General features: G+C 35.7%; 1 protein-coding gene across 1 annotated transcript in view; it reads left to right on the plus strand.

The window, feature by feature from the left end:
- Window positions 1-22,881, plus strand: part of LOC141349021 (serine/threonine-protein kinase BRSK2-like) — a 231,910-nt gene extending 209,029 nt beyond the window's left edge. The window contains exons 14-19 of the mRNA XM_073868890.1: window positions 1,189-1,396; window positions 2,479-2,527; window positions 8,836-8,959; window positions 9,654-9,834; window positions 14,376-14,465; window positions 22,527-22,881. Coding sequence (XP_073724991.1) covers window positions 1,189-1,396; window positions 2,479-2,527; window positions 8,836-8,959; window positions 9,654-9,834; window positions 14,376-14,465; window positions 22,527-22,720 — 846 coding nt within the window. The 3' untranslated portion in view covers window positions 22,721-22,881. The remainder of the gene's footprint in view (window positions 1-1,188; window positions 1,397-2,478; window positions 2,528-8,835; window positions 8,960-9,653; window positions 9,835-14,375; window positions 14,466-22,526) is intronic.
- The last annotated feature ends 1,496 nt before the right edge of the window (window positions 22,882-24,377 follow it).

The raw sequence follows: 24,377 nt of genomic DNA on the forward strand, positions 1-24,377 counted from the left end.
GTGACAGAAATGTCGAACCCATTCACAAAATTACACAAAAAACAAAAGCAAGTTGGAGAAGAATAAAGTTCTTGTTATATGGAGAAATACTTTTTTATCCTATATGTCGTCCCACCCCACAATGTAAATCCGGCTCAAGGAAGACTGTGGAAAATCCCACTCCTTTGTTTAGCACAAAAGCTCCAGGCTAAAGCTTCACACTTGACTTCTTTAAGATTACAGAGTCTTTTCCTAAAGCGTGACAATGTATAGAGCCGATTTACACAAGAAATAGACTTAGAAGTTCACTTGATGTCTCCGAGTTTTAGCCATTCTGTATCCCACGTAAGACCTTTTTCGATGATTTTAATTTAAATTAAGGGTTGTTTATTGCTTGTTACTTTTGTGAATTTGTTTACTTGGATTATATTATATTTCTTTTTGCAAATTGTTGTTTGTGTTTAGAGATTTGAGATGTTGAGATGCCTACAAGCTTTAAATTCTTGCTCCTTGCTTGATACCCACAGTTGCTCATCTCACAGTGTCAAATTTATTTTCCCATTGGCTGCTTTCTCTAATTTGTCTAATAACACTGGATTTGCATTTTATAATGGTCTTGTTGCATCTTCAGCCCACCTTTCTTGCCTAACTGCATGTTTTTTGTTTCTTCTGCATCACCCCGGCTTATTTCTCCTTAAATGTTTCCTTATGCCGCGCCGTGCCTGTGTTCCGCTCTGGTTCTTTTCTTTCCCAAAGCCTGTCCGAAAGTTTTTTGTCCCACCCCGATCCACCGAGCTCCTCTTATCCCCCAGTTCCAGCATCACAGACTCCTTAAAATCAAAATCCCCAACTCCAAATTCCCTATCACCAAACTCCATATCTGAGTCTCTCCCACATTGCCCAAGGACCTTAACTCTCCCAACAAACACTAATGACAAACCCTTAAAATCCACCCGATCCAACCCCCTACCTGAGGCTGAGCCTGAACACATTTCGGTGGCCAAGTCAGAACCTTCAAGCCCTTGCCAGCCTCAACCGCCCCGTATACCCGGTAGCACGCTGTTACAGCGGGCGACCCCCGCTTCCAACACCCCCCCTCGGCTGTTGGTTCCCTTCAGGCCTGTCGTTTCTCTATCACCCATCCGTCTACACCACTTCCATCCTTGTCCCGGCTCTGACCACACCACCAAATCTATCCCCACCATACAGGTGACACCTCACCCCTCTCCAAGAGGCAGCCCTATCCCCACCCCCAAAGGAACGCCGGTACACACGCCTAAGGACAGCCCATCGGGGACACCCAGCCCTACGCCGCCCCCAAGCCCCTCCATTGGGGGAATGCCCTGGAAGACACGCCTCAACACCATCAGGAACAGCTTCCTGGGCTCGCCGCGCTTTCATCGCAGGAAATTGCAAGGTACTGGATGAAATTCGAAACAAGGCTTTATGAAATCGATTGCTACGCAGACCGATTGTCATATGACATTGAAGTGCTGCAAGGGCGATTTCCCAAAACTTTGATGCCCCATGTTGATTCCCAAGTCAAACACACCTAGATGTTTGACATTTGGATATGTCCCGCCCCAACTTCCTGTTTTACGAAAGAATGTCATCACAAGAAAAAGTCAAATCAGTTCTTTCGGTTGTAATGTGTCACAAAAACCTGAAATCATTCATAGGCAAAAATTAAAGAATAAGAAGATTTTTGCGAGTTCCTCCAAATCCCCGTATTAAAGGTGCAGTGTGTAAATTTTAGCAGCATCTAGTGGTGAGGTTACGAATTGCAACCAACGGTTCAGCCCACTGCGCACCTCTCGCTTTTGAAATGCATAGAGAAGCTACAGTAGCCATCACCGCATAAAAATGTCATCGTTGGAGAAAAAAAATGTTGTCCTTTAAGGGCATCTGTAGAAGCGTGGTGGCACAAAATGGCGTCTTCTACTTAAGGGGACCCTCGTGCATCTAGATAAAAACATCTCATTCTAAGGTAATAAAAACATAACGGTTCATTATAAAAAGGTCTTTATACACCAATGATATTGTAGTTTTGTATATTATATTGCATTTCTGTCAAAAGATCCTTCTAAAAATGACACACTGCACCTTTAAGTAATTTAGGGTAAAAATATGCTTTTACCTCCTCCAGATCTGAACCTGTATCTGTTTCTTGGCTTGTTATGGTTAAATTGACTCATTTACATATAGCCTGTAAACTAATATTAAGCCTGTCACCATAGTTACCGTCTCACTTTCTTTTAAAGAGCATCGGCTAGAATTTCCAAATCCTTAAACCAGCATGTGACCCGTTAATGATTCAGGCTTATTGGGATATTCCCTTTAATAATCCTGAACACAACGGGCAACATATGACTCACAAATACTCACAAGCATGCATGCAATTTTAAGCTTAATTATGTTTAACCTTTTAAAATGTACAGTTTAAAAATGGCACATTCTTTGTAAATGACGGAAATGGATGCCCTGTTTTATTTTGAACAGTTCCCACGCAAGAGGAAATGTCCAGCCTGACGCCAGAGTCTTCCCCAGAGTAAGTCTATATATAAACATGTGACTTTTTGAAGATGAAAATATTGAATTGTTCTATTGGGACAACTTGCCCCATACAATCCCTAATATTGGGGCATGTTGTCACAATGAATTCTGCCTCTAAACCAGAAGTTTTCAAACTCAGGATAAGTCTTTATACAAACACACATGTGACTTTTTGACAATGAAAATATTAAATTGTTCATTTAACACGCCAACTTGCCTCATATTCTGTTTGAATTCAATGCGCCGCCATTGTTGTTTACAGTGCGTGGAATGGTGCGCTGTGATTGGTTAAGCGGATTTATTGTATTCTGCAGAAAAGGAGGAGTGGCGTTAATTGCGTTTTGGGATAAAGGGAGGAAAGATAACAGAATAACATGGCATATATTGGATTTTGCGTAAATAGTAGAATTTTTTTTTTTAATACTGACCTGATATGATACTGATTTCGCCGGTAACTCATTTAAAAAAAATGCAGTTTATCGCGTTTTGGAACCAAACTCGTCATATAAACTCCTCTCTTTTAAAAGAAAACTAATTTATTTTTGTATTTCTAAATATATTTTTTTAATATTGAATTGTTCATTTAACACGCATTGGGACAACTTACCCCATATGATCCTGAATATTGGGGCATGTTGTCACAATGAATCCTGCATCTAGCAGGGGTTTTTAAACTGTGGGATCAGGTGGGTTGCACAAAGTCACATTGTTGTTGTTGTAGTGAATGACACAAAAACAGATTTGTTTTATTAATGACAACAAATGGCAATGGTTTTGATGTCAGATATTTTGGGATTGCAATGAAACTTATATTTCATTCATACAATGAAAATATGACGAGTTTGGTTCCAAAACGCAATAAATCCATTTTGACACAAAGATACAAAGCTTAAAGGAATAGTCTACTCATTTTCAACACCAAAACATGTCACTACCTTAACCAAGAATTGTTGATACATCCCTCCACCATCTGCGTGCGTGCCGCTTCGATAGCATCCAGCCTAGCCCCATTCATTCAACGGCACCATCCAGAGACAAAGCCAGAAGTGACCAAACACATCAACGCCCCTCCCATTCAAGACGAGCAGCCACACGAGCAAGTTTGGTGGTACAAAACAAAACATAGCGCTCCTCCAAGCGGATTTAAAAGAGGAACCACACCCTATGGCGCAACAGCACCCTTGGGAGCACCTCGACTCGCCTGAAAAGTCCGCTCCCCTTCTCACTCTCATAATGGGAGAGGGAGGGTGTTACTGCGCCGAGTCGAAGTACTCCCAAAAGCGCCACCACGCCACAAAACACAGTTCCTATTCTAAATCCGCCCAGAAAAGCGCCACGTTTTACTTTGTACCACCAAACCCGCTCGCACAACTACTCGTCCCAAACAGGAAAAACGTTGATGTGTCTGGTCACTTCTAACTTTATCTCTGATTGATGAATCAACAATTCTTAGTTAAGGTAATAACATATTTTAATATTGAAAATGAGTAGACTATTCCTTTAAATTTGCATAAAACAAGAAAATGTAAATGTATGTTTCTAAATAAAATAAAATATCAAATGTCAGTTTGGGATAACTAATGTGGTTATTAAGGGTGTTACGATTTCGATTTTAAATTGAAATCTATCGAAATTAAGTCACAACCTCGAACTTCTAATTAAAAAATGGGATTGTCGATGCTGCCACGCCTCCATGTCACATCCAGTCAGCTTGGAAAAAACCTCTCAGAGGTGCCTTTAAAAACATTGGTCCAGCGTAAACAAATGGGATAGTTTGCCTCAGCTTGCATGAAATGCATAAAACTGAACAAATACGTTAGGATTACTACTTTAGTTTATGTTTAGACTTCGGACAGATGGAAGAGCGCGTGCACGTGAGACAGAAGAGAAGCTGCTTATAAATAATAATGGCTTAGCATTTTTTTAAAAAGGAAAAATCGAATCGAATCGTGACCTTAGAATCGAAAATGTAATTGAATCGAGGATTTGGAGAATCGTGACACCCCTAGTGGTTATTATGTGTATAATATTTAAAACACTTAATATGTGACAGCTAGTTCTGGTTAACAACATTTTCAGTTTAATGCAGCTGTACTGTGAAAAGTATACAATTACTATATTTTGGACAATATTTTGGTGACTTTTGTACATAAAGATGGCGAAAACTGAGCACAAAGTGCTTTTCTGACTCTCCATGCCGTCAAATCCATGCCGAAAACAGAACAAATTGTAGGCGTCAAACAGCATTCTCTAAAAAATAGGAATTATTGGCTTTGAACAATACTTACCCAACAACAAAGCTGATGTAAAGCACCCTTAAAGCGTTAGAAATCATTGTGACTTATGCTTCCCTCTGTTGAAGCCTTTCAGTTTTTTTACTCTAATGGAAACCCGGTAACATCTTTCTCTCGGTGAGGCGGCAGTCAGAAACTTCCCACACGGAGCGATGCTTCATCCGCCTCTCTTTTGTTTTCTATTTTGTCTTCCATAACTTATCCCCCTCGCTCTCGCCTTCTGTGCCAGCTGGATAAGCCGTGATGTTTTCTGCTTTTCTTTTCTCATCCTTTGCCATAAATCAGGGTCTGAAAGCTAGGTTTCGAGCAACTGTGCTTTGTTGATGCACAACGGCGGCCGATTGAAGCTTTACAGAGCCTGACTGAATTTGAGATGGACAGTTACTTGACAGAGATAAATTGACAACTGCTTAGGGTCAGGGCCGCCTTAACCTAATGTGAGGCCCCGGGGCTAAGAGGTTTTGTAGGCCCCCCTTCCCATCGATTTATAGTCTCTTTTTTTAAGTGTATTATCTAGGTAATCTACATCACAAAATGCATTAGTTTCTTTCGAGACATATAACAGTGAGTTTTCCCTCTTTGAGCCAGAAAACACCATAATATTGTTATTAACATATCACTGAGCCCACTTGAGCATAAACACAAGACACTTTATTTAACAAACACACACAGCAACTTGTGGTGATAATAAAACCAAAATGTGTGAAAGTTTATATGCTTATAAGCTTTATGTTTATATAGTTTTTGGAATATAATTTGCAGAAAATTGCCACTCACTAACTAAATGCTCACCACAGTTTTAAAAATATAATAAGTTAAAGTTAGTTTTAAAGTGAAAATGCATTAATGATAACAAAAGATAAGTCTTTATAGACAGAATCTTGTTTTTTAATCATTTATTTATTTTGTAGGCTATTGAAGATATAGTATGCATTGTATTTAGTATTTATGCATAAATAAGCATGTAAACCGACCAAGTATGAATATGCACAAGACAGACAGGGAACATACCTGTATATAACATCTTTAGATAGTGAGATTATAATGGTGCTATCAGGGGATGATCATTTGAGATGGTCTTGTCGCTCTTTACTTTCTTAGACTTGCACCTTTACCGTTGCGTCTCTTTCTCGTCTTTCTACCAACAGATGTGTGTACTGTGAGCTGACGTCGCGTCAAACTACATCGCTCAGCTGCGCACGAGTCACTGATATAAACGCGAGTAAACTTAAACTTTATAACAACTAACAGCATTATGTGCGGGAACTCCTTTCTTAATTTAGCGGCACAGTTTCTTGTGCACGGGTCAGAGACTTCTGCATGCCAGAGAGCTGAACGAGCACAGAGAGAGCGAACGAGCGAGCGAGCGCGCGCACGAAAGAGAGAGAGAGAGCTGCACCTCACTAGTGCATTATGAAATTTCAGAAATTACTCTTTCATTTGTTGTTGGATTATTTCCCGTTTCTCTGTCACACTCAGTCTAACGTGCAGGAATGTCAAGTTGACAACGCGCACTTAATTACATTACGCAGAATAAAAAATATGTTACTGACATTTTATTTCACGTTAAGTTACAACGGACCAATCAGCAGCCATGTAACGTGCAATTAGGGTGATTGACAGAAAACCCGACAAGTTACAAAACAATATGACATTTTCAGCTCGTCATGAACGCAAACTTGGGAGGCCCTTGAACTTGGGAGGCCCCTGGGCTTCAGCCCAGGTAAGCCCGTGCATTAAGGCGGCCTTGCTTAGGGTACAAGCAGGCTCCTTTTCTTATACTTAACTCTGGACCATAAAACTAGTATTGCTGTAAGTCGCACGGATATATTTGTAGCAATAACCAATAATAAAATTGTGTGGGTCAAGATTATCAATATTTTTTTAATGTCAAAAATCATTAGGATATTATGTAAACCATGAAGATGTTTTATACATTTTCTACAGTAAATATATCAAAACTTTATTTTTGTGTTGCTAAGGACTTCAGTTGGACAACTTTAAAGGCGATTTTCTCAATATTTAAATTTTTTGCACCCTCACCCTTAGTTATAGCTCAGCCAAATATTTTTCTATCCTAATAATGTAATAGTTATACATTTAAAGGGATAATTCACCCAAAAATGAAAATTTTTGTCATTTACTCACCCCCGAGTTGTTCTGAAATCTGGGGCACCATTGACTTCCATTGTTAGGAAAAATAATACATGGAAGTCAATGGTGCCCCAGATCTGCTTGGTTACAAAAAAATGAAATATCTTTATTTGTGTTATATTAAAACTAAAAAGAAATATATAAAAACTTTATTTTTGTGTTGCTAAGGACTTAATTTGGACAACTTTAAAGGCGATTTTCCTCAATATTTTTATTTTTTGCATCCTCAGATTCCAGATTTTCAATTAGTTGTATCTCAAATATTTTCATATCCTATTAGCATAATAATTATACATTTAAAGGGATAATTCGCCCAAAAATGAAACATTTTGTCATTTACTCACCCCCAAGTTGTTCTGAAATCTGGGGCACCATTGACTTCCATTGTTAGGAAAAATAATACATAGAAGTCAGTGGTGCCCCAGATCTGCTTGGTTATAATTTTGAAATATCTTTATTTGTGTTCAGCATAACAAAGAGATGTATACAAGGTTATAACAACATGAGGGTCAGTAAATGATGACAGAATTAAAATTTTTGGTTGAACTATCACTTTAGGTACTAATGATTAACAACATTAGTTAGTTACGGTACATTTAAACGTGGAGAAAGCGTTGATTATGTAAACCATGAAGATATTTTATACATTTCCTACGGTAAATATATCAAAACTTTATATTTGTGTTGCTGAAGACATTATTTTGAAAACTTTAAAGGTGATTTTCTCAATATTTTTATTTTTTGCACCCTCAGATTCCAGATTTTCGATTCGTTGTATCTCAAATATTTTTCTATCCTAATAGCGTAATAATTATACATTTAAAGGGATAATTCGCCCAAAAATGAAAAATTTTGTCATGTACTCACCCCCGAGTTGTTCTAAAATCTGAGGCACCATTGACTTCCATTGTTAGGAAAAATAATACATGGAAGTCAATGGTGCCCCAGATCTGCTTGGTTACAAAATCGTTTTAAATATCTTTATTTGTGTTCAGCAGAACAAAGAAATGTATACAAGGTTATAACAACATGAGGGTCAGTAAATGATGACATTTTTGGGTGAACTAACCATTATGGTGCGTTCAGACCAGCCGCGGTAGAGGCGTCAAGCTAGAGTGATTTTAAAGTTGAGTCAATGTGACTTAAGTGGAGGTCTCGCGGCACAAATGAGGCATTTAGCGTGACGCGGTAGACGGGTTTCCGCCGCATTTGCGTCTAGTTCACATGAATTGAGCGTTGCACGGGAAACACGCAAATTGAAAAATTTGAACTTTGGCGGAAAAACGCGTTGCGTGAATGTCTCGATGACACGAATTTGACGCCTCAAACACGGCTAGTGTGAACCCACTGTTAAGGTTAGGGTTTGATTTAGGGTTAGTTGCATGTAATCATGTTACTTACTGTCATTATTATAATAATTACATGTAACGTGTAACAAAAAAACTAATACAATAAAGTGTTGGAAAATGTTTCAGATTCAGTAGTGGGGTTGATGAATAGTGCTGTAATAACAAAGTCACATAATAATGGAGATGCTTTGAAATAAGAATGAGTCTAAATGTTTTTATTGTATCTTTGAGTCTAGGACATCTTACGATTTCTTGCGATGTAATTAATTTTTCTTACGACCATGAAGATGACCTCAGGCAAAGTTCATCATGTTCATTTATGGCCGACATATACGCTCCGCTGTTTGCTGTTCTTTCATATCTTCCCTATTATGAATAATTCAATATCAATTTCTTTTGCATTAGCATCACATGATTAATCATATATCAAGTCGGGATGAAGACCGCTTTTGTCTACCCCGAAGACTTTTAGAAAGAAGTTTCACAAAATGTCTCTCTTTTCGCAGACTCGCCAAAAAATCTTGGTTCGGTAACTTTATCAACCTTGAGAAAGAAGAGCAGATCTTCGTGGTCATAAGGGACAAACCGCTGAGCTCCATAAAGGCCGACATCGTCCACGCCTTTCTCTCGGTAAGCAATTTATGTCGTCTCCGAGCACTGTGAATGACGCTTATGAATATTTCAGTATACGCTGCTGCGCTCTTCGTATTGAAAGACTTTGCTTAGCCAGAAGCCAGTGTTTTTACATCTGCAAACACTTTTTTGATTCGTGTTTCAATTCTGTAACATGTCAGCCATGTTTTCCTCCCAGCTGCCACTTATGAGAGGTCAACAGAAAATCAACCCGGGGCGTAAATCATTAGCATATAGATGTTGTGCCTGAAGAGATTTGTTCGAGAAGGGAAGAAATTTGGTGTGCTGTTTAAGGTGGTTTTATTGTGGGTTAGCAATGTTTTCTCCATGTTCAATTATTCAATAGTGGCTTTTCAATGTGATCATCTGATACAAATGTATGGGTGCATTTAAACAACATGGTTATTTCTAACTTCATTTTCTGGCTTTTGTTGGAGATGTGCAGTGGAGGTGGAAAGTGACAGGGAGGAATGAAGGGAATGGGATCCTGGGCAGGGACTCAAACTCGTATCACCAGTAATGTCGGCACTATATGTGACCTTGTCGGTGAAATCCGGGTTCAAGTCTCATAATCTAATAATGAGATTTTACGCTATCAGTGTAAATCGCTTTGGACCAAACCCGAGCATTAAGATTTTGATTTTAAGGTACATATCGATAAACCAAACCCTCTCGTATCCTTCTTTCACAGATACCCAGCCTCAGTCACAGCGTCATCTCGCAGACGAGTTTTCGAGCCGAGTACAAATCTACGACCGGTCCCACCGTCTTCCAGAAGCCTGTTAAATTCCAGGTGGACATCACTTACACCGAGAGCATGGCGGCCACCAAGGAGAACGGCATTTATTCAGTCACCTTCACTTTGCTCTCAGGTAACCCCGATCGATCCCATTTCTATTCTAATTGTGACCCTGGACCACAAAACCAGTCATAAGTTGCACGGGTATTAAGTAAAGATCATATTTCATGAAGATATTTTGTAAATTTCCTGCCGAAAATATATCAAAACGTTAATTTTGTGAGATGCAGTTGCTAAGGACTTCATTTGGACAACTTTAACCTGATGTGTCAAATTTTTTGTTGTTTGCACCATAATACTTAATTCTGTGTAACTGGAACCTGTTTCATGTTCAAAGAAAAATATTTGGTTATTATATTTATTTGTTCTTCGTAACCCTAAATAGCTGGAAGAAATGTAAAATGCAAGCCAAACCAAAGCTCGGGTCTTATGGTGCGTTCACACCAGACGTGGAAAAGGCGGCAAGCATGAGTGATTTACATGTTAAAGGTCACGTTCTTCCTGATACCATTTTTTAAACCCTAGTTAGTGTGTAATGTTGCTATAATAGCATAAATAATTAGTGATGCACCGATGCATCGGCCGCCGATATTTATCGGCCGATTTTTGATGAATTTGACACCATCGGCATATCGGCAATAGCACGAGAAAGGCCGATACCGATTGTTTATTAATTAACCGCATAAAGTCAATGAATTGCATGTTCAATTAAAATGATCTAATGTTTGGGTGTGCACTAGGGCTGTTCCGAATACCATTTTTTGAGCTTCAAAGCTCTAGTAGAAATCAAATCAAATATTCAAAGCTTCGGAAGGAGGGGCTGAACATATTTTTCTCTTTAATAAAGGCAGGAATCTGTGTGCGTATGTAGCGGCGTGCCTGTCACGCGTGCTGCGAGATCAGCATTAGTGAAACAAAACACGAGCAAAACTTTTAATAAGGTAACGTTAGCCTAACATTTTTCTAACAAACAAACACTCCCGTATAAGAAATTAGAAGCATAGTAATTACTGATAACGTAAAGGGTAACTTAGCCCATTTAAATAAAACAACGTAAATAAATGAACGAATGAATGAAGTTCAACAAACTGTAATAAAACGGGAGCATACTTTTAAAATCAAGTTTATTTACTAACACTTACACCATCCAATATGTTTTTCATCAGTAGAACAATAAAGATATTTTGCAGAAACCCCAGTGCTCCGTCATGCAAGTCAACCGATCCGCCACTTTAAACATGTATATCTAATACAAAAGTAATCCCCCATAACTCCGTGTGACATATTGATGTCTTGTGAAGCAAATCAATCAGTTTTTGCAAAAAACTGAACGTTATTTACAACACTATTAGTGTGAATGCCAAAGCAGGAAGCCAGCTTTGAGGCGATCTCTTTCTGATCTCTTCTTCTACTGGCTGCGTTTGATGGCTGTTGGCTATGGATGTTGGTCTCTCTGCGCCACCTATAGAGCTGGAGCGTGAAGCGCACTTCCTGCTTGGCAAAAGCTCTGCATTAACGCTGTAAAATATATATATATTCGAATCTCAAAACTGAAAATCTAATGTCAACCAACGGAACGAATATTCGAACATTCTGGTCCAGCCCTAGTGTGCACTATACTTAAGCACAGACAGAAAACCTTTGTTAAGCTGGCTCAAATGTCTTGGACAATAAAAGAAACAGACTGCACTTTAGTGGGGCAAGAAGTCCAACTTTTTTAAAGTAGCAATATTTATACTCTGTTTAAAGCAATAGCACTGGCATTATTTATGTTTATTAAAGAAATCCATTATATGTAAAAAAAAAAAATGAGTTAATGTTGTTAATAAAAGAAATGCTGAATAGCAAAAACCACCTTTGAAGGTTGTCATGTTGTCTTATTATATTTGTTTTAGCTTAATTTGTGCCTCTTATTATGTTGGTCAGTTGAATGTTAATTAGATACAATCCATGTTCAGTAAAAATAATTTGATGCAGAAATAAACTAGCTAATAGACCAACTGTATAGTGTTTAATATCGGTATCGGCATCGGTATCGGCCAGAAGTTGTCTGCTTAAATCGGTATCGGTATCGGCCCAAAAAAATCCTATCGGTGCATCCCTATAAATAATACCTGTAAAATGATAAAGCTCAAAGTTCACTGTCAGGCGATACATTTTCTTCAATAGAATTCCTCTTTAAAAGCCTACAACGAATGGCCGGATTGGACTACTGCCCTCTATTTCCTGCTTTAATGACTTCAGTAAAACAGTTCGTTGACTAAACTCCGCCCACAGGAATACATCAGTCACCAGCTTTGGCTCAAACGGCTCTGCTATAAGCTGCTATCGAATCACAGCACACTAAACAAACTACACAATCAGAACTCGATACGTATTTCTGAAGGAGGGACTTCACATAACAAGGAAGACATCAGCCTGTTTTGAAGACAATGAAAACAGCGCTATACAGATAAGTCAATTGTGTAAAAAAAACTGTGTTTTTTTTACACGTGAAACATGAACACATGTTATATTGCCCACTATAAAAACAATCAAAGCTTCAAAATCACAGACAGAATGGGAGCTTTAAGTCAATGCAAAAACGCGAACAGGCATCATGTGGCGCGGTAAGTGCGAATGGCACGGAACGTGCAGAAGGCACAGCGCGGATGGTGTGGTCTGTGCAAATTGAATGTTCAAATCTGAACTTTGGCAGATTTTCGTGCCACGTTAACCAATCAGGATCTTGCTCTAGCAGTGACGTGATTAAATGAAGTGAGCGTAGGCAGAAAACAAAACAACAAGAAGGACATTCATCATCGCTACCTGAGACATTTTCGTACTTTTACAGGAATTAAAGTGAAAGAAAGTGAGTGAGGAGCTCGAATAATCTTTTATTCAATATTTGAGCCATATAAGCCCCTCCCATGACGTGAATTTCCCATGAATGTCTCGAATGACTAGAATTTCACGCGCAACTTTTACGCGCGAATGAAACGAGTAAACTCAAAATGTGTAAGCGTCCAACTACGCGCGAATAGCGCCTCTTATGCATCTGGTGTGAACGCACAGTTAGGAGATTAAAGGCGATTTTCTCAATATTTAGAGTTTTTGCACCCTCAGATTCCAGATTTTCAAATTGTTGTATCTCGGCCAAATATTGCCCAATCCTATAAAGCCATGCATCAATGAAAGGTTTATATTATTTATTTAGCTTTCAAATGATGTATAAATCTCATTTTCAACAAAATTGACACTTATGGCTGGTTTTGTGGTCCAGGGTCACACTTGTATTCTTGTAGCTCAACTGGTAGAGCGCTGCACACTGCAAAAAATGACTTTCTTACTTAGTATTTTTGTCTTGTTTTCAGTAGAAATATCTAAAAATTCTTAAATTAAGATGCTTTTTCTTGATGAGCAAAATTACCTAATTAAATAAGTCTAGTTTTAAGACAAATAATATAAAATTTAATTGAAATTGTTCTTAAAACAAGCAAAATTATCTGCCAATGGGGTTAGAAAAAAAATAGTGAAATAAGATTTCTTTTTTCTTAAACACTTAATTCAAGTAAAAAATTCTCACCCTATTGACAGATATTTTTGCTTGTTTTAAGCACAAATTCACTTTATTGTATATTGTATATTTTTTGTCTAAAAACTAGTATTATTTTCTTAGGTCATTTTGCTCATCAAGAAAATACATCTTGATTTAAGAATTTTTAGATATTTCTACTGAAAACAAGAAAAAAATATTAAGAAAGTCATTTTTTGCAGTGCATTAGCAATGCAAAGATTGTGGGGTTTTTTTTCAAAATCATGGTTATTTTCTGGTAACTTTTACTACTGTAAACCATGTTTTTTTATTTAACTGCAGTAAAACCATGGTTAATTTTCGTTAGGGCAAAACCAGTCACGATCATTTTTTTTTTTTGAAGATTTATACGTTATCTGAAAAAATATGTTTTTTAGTTTTGGTATCTAAGGATAGGACAACATTTGGCCAAGATACGACAAAATCTGAGTGTGGAAAAAATTTTATTATGAAGATAATCGCCTTTAAAGTTGTCCAAATGAAGTCATTAGCAAAACATATTGATATATTTGGGGTAGGAAATGTACAAAATATCATCATGGCATAAAAAATCTATAATTTTGACCCATAAAATGTATTGTTGGCTATTGTGCGACTTATTGGTTTTGTGGTCCAGGGTCACATATTTGACTTAGTTTCTCTAAAGGAAGCAGTTTTTCTTGTTGTACTCTAGGGAGCAATCCTCAGAAAATACCCATAGATATTCTCCAGCAATCCACTTGCTCCTTACACATTCGTTTGGGCCAAATAGGCTCTTAAACACACTGATTATCCCATCAATGAAATACAAAACAACAGCCAAAGATAAATACAACATTTAAAGCACATTATTATGTTGGTTAATGCATCGTTCCCCCTTATTTTCTGCCATTAATATCCATTACGCCTCTCAGCTATTGTAGAGCAGCTCTTACCAACTGCATTACCTAATCCAGACGTTAACACAATGTACGACGTTCAATAATAATAACTCAATCTTTTATTTTACAACATACCTAGTAAATGATGTGTTTGTTTGCATGTCCTGTAACCCGTCACAGGTCCAAGCCGGCGTTTTAAGCGGGTGGTGGAGACTATTCAGGGACAGTTGTTAAGCACACACGACCAGCCGGGTGTCCAGCAGCTGTCTGGTGAGTCTTGCTACCCTATTACCCCTACTGTACTCCCCCCTGACCCCATCATGTGCCCATTTATACCCCACTTCCATTATGCATGACCTCCAAAACCCCCACAGCACACCACAACGTCCAAATATATTCACTATTACACACTATCCTGTTCAAGAGATTCACGCCGCTCCTCTGCTCCCAATCCTAAAACAACATTAGCCGTGTAGTTCCCTACATTTGTCCCACCTACAAACTTGTAGGCTAAACTTGAAACTTTGGACTGAATTTTCAATCTTTCTGTGTCAGATTTAACCCCATATTTCTACCTGATATGATCCGATCATGCATCTGTGATAAGCAAACCAGGGCACAAAAAAACCTGCAAAAAATATCTTTCTGGAAGTTTATTGGAAGTGTATTTGGGAATTGTATTTCTACATGTATCTTAAATGTTTGGTTTAGTTTGTGAGGCTTAATAACGTGATTATGTGGTTGTAAAGTTTGCCAAAGTGTTAAAAAAATAAAATCTAGATCGTGTGTGTGTGTGTGTGTGTGTGTGTGTGTGTGTGTGTGTGTGTGTGTGTGTGTGTGTGTGTGTGTGTGTGTGTGTGTGTGTGTGTGTGTGTGTGTGTGTGTGTATCCTTCCTCTACACTCTCAGAAATAAAGGTACAAAAGTTGTCACTGGGACAGTACCCTTTCAAAAAGGTACACCTTTGTACCCAAAGAGTGCATATTAGTACTTTGAACTGCCAAAATGTACCTTTAAAGGTACATATTTGTACATAAATGGTACATATTAGGACCTTTTTTAAAGGGTACTGCCCCAGTGACAGCTTCGTACCTTTATTTTTGACAGTGTAGTCACACACAAGAGATGCTTTTTGACTGTGTCTTAACCATCTCCCTGATAACAGCACCCCCTGCTGGTGTGATGCACAAACAGCATCATCACATTGACATTATAGATGGGTATAACTGAAGGTTCAAGGTTTTGTTTATTAATGACATACCAGTACAGAATGTCTGAGACAGTACTGTATGTCTGAAGAGAAAAATATATTCAAGATAGCTTATATTTAACTAAATCAGCAGTGACCATTAAATATGGTATTATGCATACACAAGAATGTGTAATATATAGCGTTGTTAGTCTCAGAATCAATGATGGATCAACGTGAGCAGCGGCGGCCGGTGCGATGGGAAGTTCATCACAACATGTATGTAGCCCGTTGTGTGGGGTCCTTTTTTAAATTATATGTTCTGCGCATCGAGTGATCCTATGTGCATCACGTGTCTTGTAAAAATAAGTGCCTGCTGCAGATGCGTCTAGGGGTTTATGATAAAAGAGACTTTTTATTATTATTTTATTATTATTAGTTACATTTATATAGCGCTTTTTCTGCAGACCTCAAAGATCCATATGAATGGGGGAATCTCCTCAACCACCACCAATGTGCAATGTGCAATGTGCATTTCTACAGAAAACAAGACAAAAATAAAGTGTACACTGCAAAAAATGATTTTCAAGAAAAAAAATTCTTAGTACTTTTGTCTTGTTTTCAGTAAAAATATCTAAAAATTCTTAAATGAAAATAAATTAAGTAGTTTTTAGACCATTAAGTAGTTTTTAGAGGATAAAAAAAATCTGAATTTTTCTTGAATTTAGTGTTTAATAAAAAAGTTCAAGATTTTTTTGCTTACCCCTTTGGAAGATTTTTTTGCTCGTTTAATGCACAAAATCACACAAATTTGATATTTTTGGTCTAGAAACTAGACTTATTTTCTCGGGTCATTTTGCTCATGAAGAAAAAGCATCTTAGATTAAGATATTTTTAGATATTTCTACAGAAAAAAAGACAAAAATAAAGAGTACACTGCAAAAAATTATTTTCAAGAAACAAATCTTAGTACTTTTGTCTTGTTTTCAATAAAAATATCAAAAAATTCTTAAATTAAAATAAATTAAGTAGTTTTTAGACCAAAAATATCAAATTTAAGTGATTTTGAGGATAAAAAATCTGAAAATCAGAATTTTTCTTGAATTTAGAGTTTAATAAAAAAGTTCAAGATTTTTTTGCTTACCCCTTTGGAAGATTTTTTGCTCGTTTAATGCACAAAATCACTTACATTTGATATTTAAGTTTATGCTGACTATTTTTGTGTTGTTGACTGGCCTACGCTATGCCCATTTTCCATGTGCCGTTATTCAATATTTTTCCTGATCTGATCTTTTGTGGCCACCACTTTACAACACAAGCTGACGCCCCTGGCAGGAACTTATTTTAACAAAACATGTGATGCATATGGTTCACATGACGCAACAAACACATATTTTGAAAATGCGAGCAACAGTCATGACACTCCGAACACTTATTTTGAATTTGCTCCCCTCGGATGAGCATTCACGAGCCGCCGTTGAACATGAGGTGTATTTTTACACCTACAGATCATCTTAAGATGTTAGATCTTTCTCTCTTTTGACTTCTGTCACTTCTGTGTCTGTGTGTCAAATAGTTTCTGGTGTTATAATATATAAAAATTATATACATTATATTTTATTTTAATGTTTTTAATATTTTAATCTATTTATATACGTTTTTTTCCAAATAAGCATACACAACATTCAGTGGCGGATGCAGAACGTGACATATGGGTGGGCATGGATTAAGTCCGGGTGGGCCTGAATCTATGGGTGTCACTTTTGAATAAGAAACTATAACAAGTCTATAAAATTCGTCAAAACTTCAGAACACTAATTTAAACAGCATACACACACACCGAACTGCACGTCACATTTTTGACATTATTGATACTTTAAATTGTAATGCAACGTGACATTTATTAAGCCTTTTTGGTAAAAAAATATTGGGCTCTCATAGCCTACAAAAAAGAACCTGCACACAGTGACAGGAAATATAAATGAACCCCAAAAAACCTTATACTTTTTTAAATAACCTATTAAAGTGTTTAAATAAATACGGCTACTAAATGCTTAAAATGAAGCTTCTAACATCATATTCTCTTCATGCAAATCACTAAAAATATATTTTCGTTCTCACATATTTAAGTTAACTTACTAAATAAATAAAGAAAAAGGGAATTGCTAGAATAATGTTAGACTCTGGGGTTAAACGAAATGTCAAATAAATAAACATTTAATATACTTTTTGATGAGCACAAGAGCAAGCCTACTCGTGAAGAGCGGAGCCGAGGAGCGCGCATATCAGACGTGAACGAAAGGAATAATAGATTTAATGCTTTCACTTCATTTCCTGACAGTTTCACTTGTTAGTGAGGATAGTAATGGCTAACAAGATGACGCCGAATTACATACAACATAACTACCTAACTAAATCTGAGAGAATGCAAACACAGTACAATATTTTTTCCTCCGCCCGACGGCCAAGGCGCATCATTTTTTTTTAGCCCGACAGGAATTCGCCATAGCCCGTAATGGACGTCGGGCAAGCGATTTGCGAGGTTTGTTTTGTAGAAAGACTTTCTTTAAAGTGAATTTCGTTTTGTATAAATTGTATCTTAATATTAATCAATGTTTGATCAAACAATTGCCTCGATTTAATAAATAAGAAGCAAACCAAGAACGTCTGTGGTGTGGATTGAAGTGAACCCACTATATTTCCGCAGCCTACGTCTTTCTGCTTTAATGCATTTCTTAAATTAATGTCTCAATTACACAGTAGGCTTATAGGTTGTTACGATAGGCTATTTGTTGTTTAAAAGCAATAGGCTATATTGTATAAAGTGTAGCAATAAACGTGGCGTGACTTATAGTGCTGCTATATCGCTATATCAAACAACATCACTATGATCAGATGTTTTCTTTCTATTTTTTACCCCGCTGTCATATTTGTTGTGTGTTTATGTTATTGAGAGGAAAGCGCGCAGCACATATTTATAACGTGTTGTTATTCAAAATACGTTTTCTACTTGCTTGCAAAAAAAGTTCTCAAAGTGATCATGGCTGAAAGCTGCTCGGGAATATTTCATTATAACGCAACATTCAACTGCTTTAATAGTTTTTAAATAGTTATCAGGCTTACTTATAATTTTACTGTTTTTAACATAACATGCAATAGATAAATTACACCACATAAAGTAGTATACATGTCCAACTATACAGAGTAGTATTTTTTACATTTCTGATTGGGCGGGCCAGCTGTCAATCCCAGGCCCGCCCAGGCCCGCCCATAGCTCCGCGCCTGACAACATTAATATGGTCCTACTGTAAGTGAACTCCTCCTGGTCTAGATGCAAACATCTGCTTCTGCGTTTGTTCATCATTAAAAAGCTCATATGCTTCATTTGACACGATGAAGAGAGTCTCTGATGATACGATGCACTCATCCGCTTTATAACCCTCAAATGATTGAACACATTTCAACTTCTATGTTACTAATTATAATATTTTATTGAGTATCAACATATGGTTCTGTCTCTTATGCATGTATACAGAAAACTCTCAGAAAGTCTCAAAGTGTGGTAAGACATCATCTAAATGCACTATAACATTGCACTATAAATGTATACTGTACACACTGACTTTTCTCTCTCTAAAACACCCTTTATGATTTTAAAATGCATGTCACATTTGAAGTCACGCACATCAGTGCACCCTTCTTTTTAAAGAAACACTTCACCCAAAAATGAAAAGCTGTCATTATTTAAACATTACACGCTGTTGTCTGTGCAACACACAAATATATTTTTGAAGAATCTTCAATTTTTAAGTGACTTCAAATATCTGTCAAACTTCACCCAAAAAAGTCATTTATTTGATGTGAGTGTTAAATTATAAAGCCATACTTTATTTGAAGAACAGACTGAACTGTATGTTTTTATTAATTATTTAAACACTGTTAGAAAAAAAATGGTCAAAATATGTATACCTGTCACTGGGGCAGTAGTCCTAATATGTAGGTACAGATATGTATACATATGGTACCAATATGTATCTTTGAGGTACTAATAAGCACTCTTTGGTACCAATAGGTACCTCAGAGGTACTATTATGAACTCTTTATGTGCGAATCTGTACTGTTTAAAAGGGTAGTGCCTCACTGATAACACATTTTGAACACTTTTCTGACACAGTATTCATTATTCACTAATATATTACCCTAACGTGATCATTGAGTTCTCTTTAAAGAATCAAAATATGTCAGATTTACTTGCATTTGCTTCACTTTTCAGTCTGTTATTCACATCAAGCTGCTGATCTTAGATCAAAAATGCCAAAAAGTCACCACATATTTGGTCTAAAGGATTTGAGAGGTTTGTCATATGAGTCTGGCAAGCTCGGCTTTGGGTGAATCTTCATGTCTTAGAAATAAGTACCTTTCACTAGTAATGTTCAGTTATTTGGGCAAGTATGTGGGCCATCATCTGTCAAGGTTTTAGTTATGTGTGTGTGTGTGAGTGCCTGTTTGTGTGTTTATGTGAGATTTTCTCATTAAGAGGCTTCTAGGAAGAATTGTTCACAGCCTGTCTGATAAATATTGCTCACAATAATAACATTGTCACAAAGTTAAGATCCATCCATTTTTACAGTTTGCATAGAAATTTAGGAAAATATGCATAGATTTTTTTAATCAAAAGATCCACCCATCAATATAATTTTTTTTACAAATATATATCTGTTACAACTGTAATATACATCCAAACCATCCTTGATCTTTTGAACCAAAGCGCACACATAAAAAAAAAATTGGTGTTTAAAATTTTCTGGTTACAATGGGAGTGAACGGTGACCCATTGTCTCGATGCAGAAGCATTATAAAATAACTCCATGACTTGTGCCCTAGGCCTATATTTAAAATGTCTTAAAGTATAGAAGTAGGTTTGGTGAAAGTAAAATAAAACGCAAGCCATAATATAATGAAGTTTTTGACCTGTGCCATTTTTCTGTGTGTATTGTTCATAAGAGTGCAAGGAATAATGAATTATATATATTTCATATTTTTATATATGAAATAATGACTTTTTATATTTCCATATATGAAATAATAGCTGTTTTTTATATTTTTATATATAAAATAACGAATTATGTTTGTTTATTGTGTATTTTTTATGTTATGAAATAACGGATTATATATTTGTAATTTCTTTGTATATGCATTGTAAAAAATAAAAGCTGGATCTACCTTAAATATTACTTCAGTTTATTAACGCCTAAAAAAAAATTCGCATAAATTTTCTCACTTTAGATGAAAAATGTAAGTTTTACCAATTAAAGTAATTTTTTAAGTTGATCCATTTTTTACTTTTTACAGTGTGAAATAACGGATTATATTTTTTATATTTTCATATATCAAATAATGGATTATATATTTTTTTATATTTTCATATAAAATAATGGATAATATATATTTTTTTATTTTCATATGAATTAACGGATTATATGTTTTTTATATTTTCATATGAAATAACGGATTATATTTTTTATATTTTCATATATCAAATAATAGATTATATATTTTTTATATTTTCATATGAAATAACGGATTATATATTTTATATTTTAATATATAAAATAATAGATTATATATTTTTTATATTTTTCATATAAAATAACAGATTATATATTTTTTATATTTTCTTATGAAATAACGGATTATATATTTGTATATTTCCATATATGAAATAATTGCTTTTTTATATTTTTATATATCAAATAATGGATTATATTTGTTTAATATTTTCATATATGAAATAGTTAAAATATTTGTATTTTTGTTTTTATATATGATATAATGGATTATATATTTTTTATATTTTCATATATGCACTGTAAAAAGTAAAAGCTGGATCAACCTAAAATATTACTTCAGTTTATTAACGCCTAAACTCACTTTAGATAGAACATTTTAGTTTTACCATTTCAAGTAATTAATTAATTGATCCAATTTTTACTTTTTGCAGTCTGAAATAATGGATTATATTTTTATGTTTTCATATATCAAATAATAGATTATACATTTTTATATTTTCATATGAAATAACGGATTATATATTTTGTATATTTTCTTAATGGATTATATATTTTTTATATTTTCATATGAAATAACGGATTATATAATCCATTATGAAAATATAAAAAATATATAATCCGTTATTTCATATGAAAATATAAAAAATATATAATCCATTATGAAAATATAAAAATATAGAATCCGTTATTTCATATGAAAATATAAAAAATATAGAATCCATTATGAAAATATAAAAAATATATATTTTATATATTTTCATATGAAATAACGTATTAAATATTTTTATATTTTCATATATGAAATAATGGATTATTTTTTATATTTTTTTATTTATAAAATAATGGATTATATTTGTTCAATATATTCATATATGAAATAGTTAAAATATTTGTATTTTTTATGTTTTCATATGAAATAACGGATTATATATTTTTTATATTTTCTTATGAAATAACGGATTATATATTTTTATATATGAAATAATGGATTATATTTGTTCAATATTTTCATTTATGAAATTGTTAAAATATTTGTATTTTTTATGTTTTCATATATAAAATAACGAATTATATATTTTCATATATGCACTGTAAAAAGTAAAAGCTGGATCAACCTAAAATATTACTTCAGTTTACACCTAAACAAAAAAAATTACTTTAAGTGAAAAATTTAAGTTGAAAATGTGAAACTATTTTAGGTTTTACCAATTAAAGTAATTTTTAAGTTGATCCTTATTTCAGATAGATTATATTAATATTTTACTCATAGGTTCAGTTTTCAAGAAAAAAAATACTGATGAAATGATGCTTTGCAACAACAATGCTTGGATCAGCTTAAAACAGCTACCATGCCCCAAACATAGTCATGATTCTTGTCAGCAGGAATTAGAAATGTTTAACTTCTTTCTTCACAGTCCCCTGTAGTATTAGTTTTTCTTTTTTCACCCTCTCCTGTCTTTACTCCTTTCTGTCCTCCTCATGTGAACCCACTTGTTCATTTCTCTGTTTGTTCTCTCTTTTTCTGTTTGTTCTCTCTTTCTCTATCTTCTTTTCTTTCTGTCTGTGTACCTAGGCAGCCCGTTGAGTAACTTCTTTGACGTAATTAAACAACTTTTCTCAGACGAGAAGAACGGCCAGGTGCCTGTTTCACCTGGCACACCCAACAGACCCCCCCGTCACCACGAACCCCAGCCTAGTGACTCTAAATGCCAAGCCAGGGACAATGCCAGACTGCTGGCGTCTGTTGGGACACAGGAGCAGCCCTAAAACCTTCATACACCCCTGACAATACTGACAAACACAAATCCAGACACACTTTCCCCTTCATCGCCATGTTGTTGTGCCAGCCCCTTCCCGGCCTCTCCTGCTGTTTCTATCCCAGATATTTTTTGCATTTCTTTACTGTTTCTTCCTGTTTTCCTTACCATTGTGATGGTTGTTTCTACTACCAGGTTTTATCCAGAAATCGTATTAAAACTCCGCCCCCCACTCCTACTTCACATCCCGTGATGGGCATTTATTGACCGAGGGCACTTTTCATGATGAACTTGCAGGTTACCGTGGAGACGGACCTTCATCCTTTGTCACAGTTTTTCCTTTCCACGTACCGACACCTTGACTCTCAACGAGGATTACTGTACAAACACACACGCTTGTTCCCGTTCAATCCTATACCATTATCTGTTCACTGTTTACACTTACACAAACACACGGGCTCTGTTTCAAAACCTAGTATGCTGTCTACAGAGGTAGCATAGCAGTATAGGCGTCTTACTAAAGTAGGACATTTCTAGTTATTCTGCTGTATAAGGTGTTTGCTTTGCAAAAAAACAATCCCATAATGCACTGCAAAATGTTTTTTTAGAAAAATTCCTACCAAAGGGTAATATTAATAAAAACATGTTAAAAAATCTATGTCCGAAAAGAGCCCCTCTATTCCTCCATTCATCCATTTTATTATTCATTATTGTGGTGCATTGTGGGATTGAATACGTGCACTCGATAATGTTCACTATAATTTCAGCAACATGATCTCGCGGATTGCGTGAAATAGTCACAAAATATTTTGCTAATTTTTCCGTGTCAATGTCACGTATTTCCACCATTTTGCGTGTCCGTGCCACGACTTTCTTTTCGTGTCAGTTTCACGTGTTGGTTGTTCAACTCTTTTTCCTTTTTTTCATTGTCGCATCGGTTTGGGGTTAGATTTAACTACCGGACATTTGTTCGAATCTCACTTTTCATTCACGATATATAATGATATATTCGGATGTCACGTTTATTGTGTAACGTCTGCGAAACAAATACGCCCCCTTGTGGAATTTCAGCTATGGATTGCTTTATACTCTTTTTTCGTATGCTTTTTAAACCATTGTCGCCTGATATTAGGATTAGAGCTGGGTTTGGGTAAGGATGTCATTTTATGTAACAAAAAGTCGTTCTAACCCAAAACCGAAGCGACAATGGTAAGAAAATAAGAAAAACAGTTGAGTAACCAATACGTGAATTTGACACGAAAAGAAAGTATACGTGGCACGGACACGTAAAATGGCGTAAATACGTGACTATGACACAAATATTTTGTGACTATTTCACGTAATTTGTGAGATCAAGTTGAATTTCAGACACCACAAAATGGCCGTCCCCTCAAACAGTGCACTTTTTAAGGGTTTAATGAGCTATTTTGTGGTGTTAGCTTAGCAACATGCTAATGCCAAACTCCAATAACATTAATGGCTATGAACGGCATTCCAGATTTTAGTAGGACGTTGTTTTAAAAAGCAGCTGTCTATGTAGACATCTCGCTAGGTTTTGAAACCAAGCACAATATCAGATCTACTGTAAGCACACACAACTCTTGGATGTTTGCACTTAACTCAATAAAGCGCGCTGAAGGAAAAACACAAAACTGAAACTTTGAAAG

The sequence above is a fragment of the Misgurnus anguillicaudatus genome, chromosome 6 (genome assembly GCF_027580225.2).
Source record: "Misgurnus anguillicaudatus chromosome 6, ASM2758022v2, whole genome shotgun sequence".
Taxonomy (NCBI): Eukaryota; Metazoa; Chordata; class Actinopteri; order Cypriniformes; family Cobitidae; genus Misgurnus; species Misgurnus anguillicaudatus.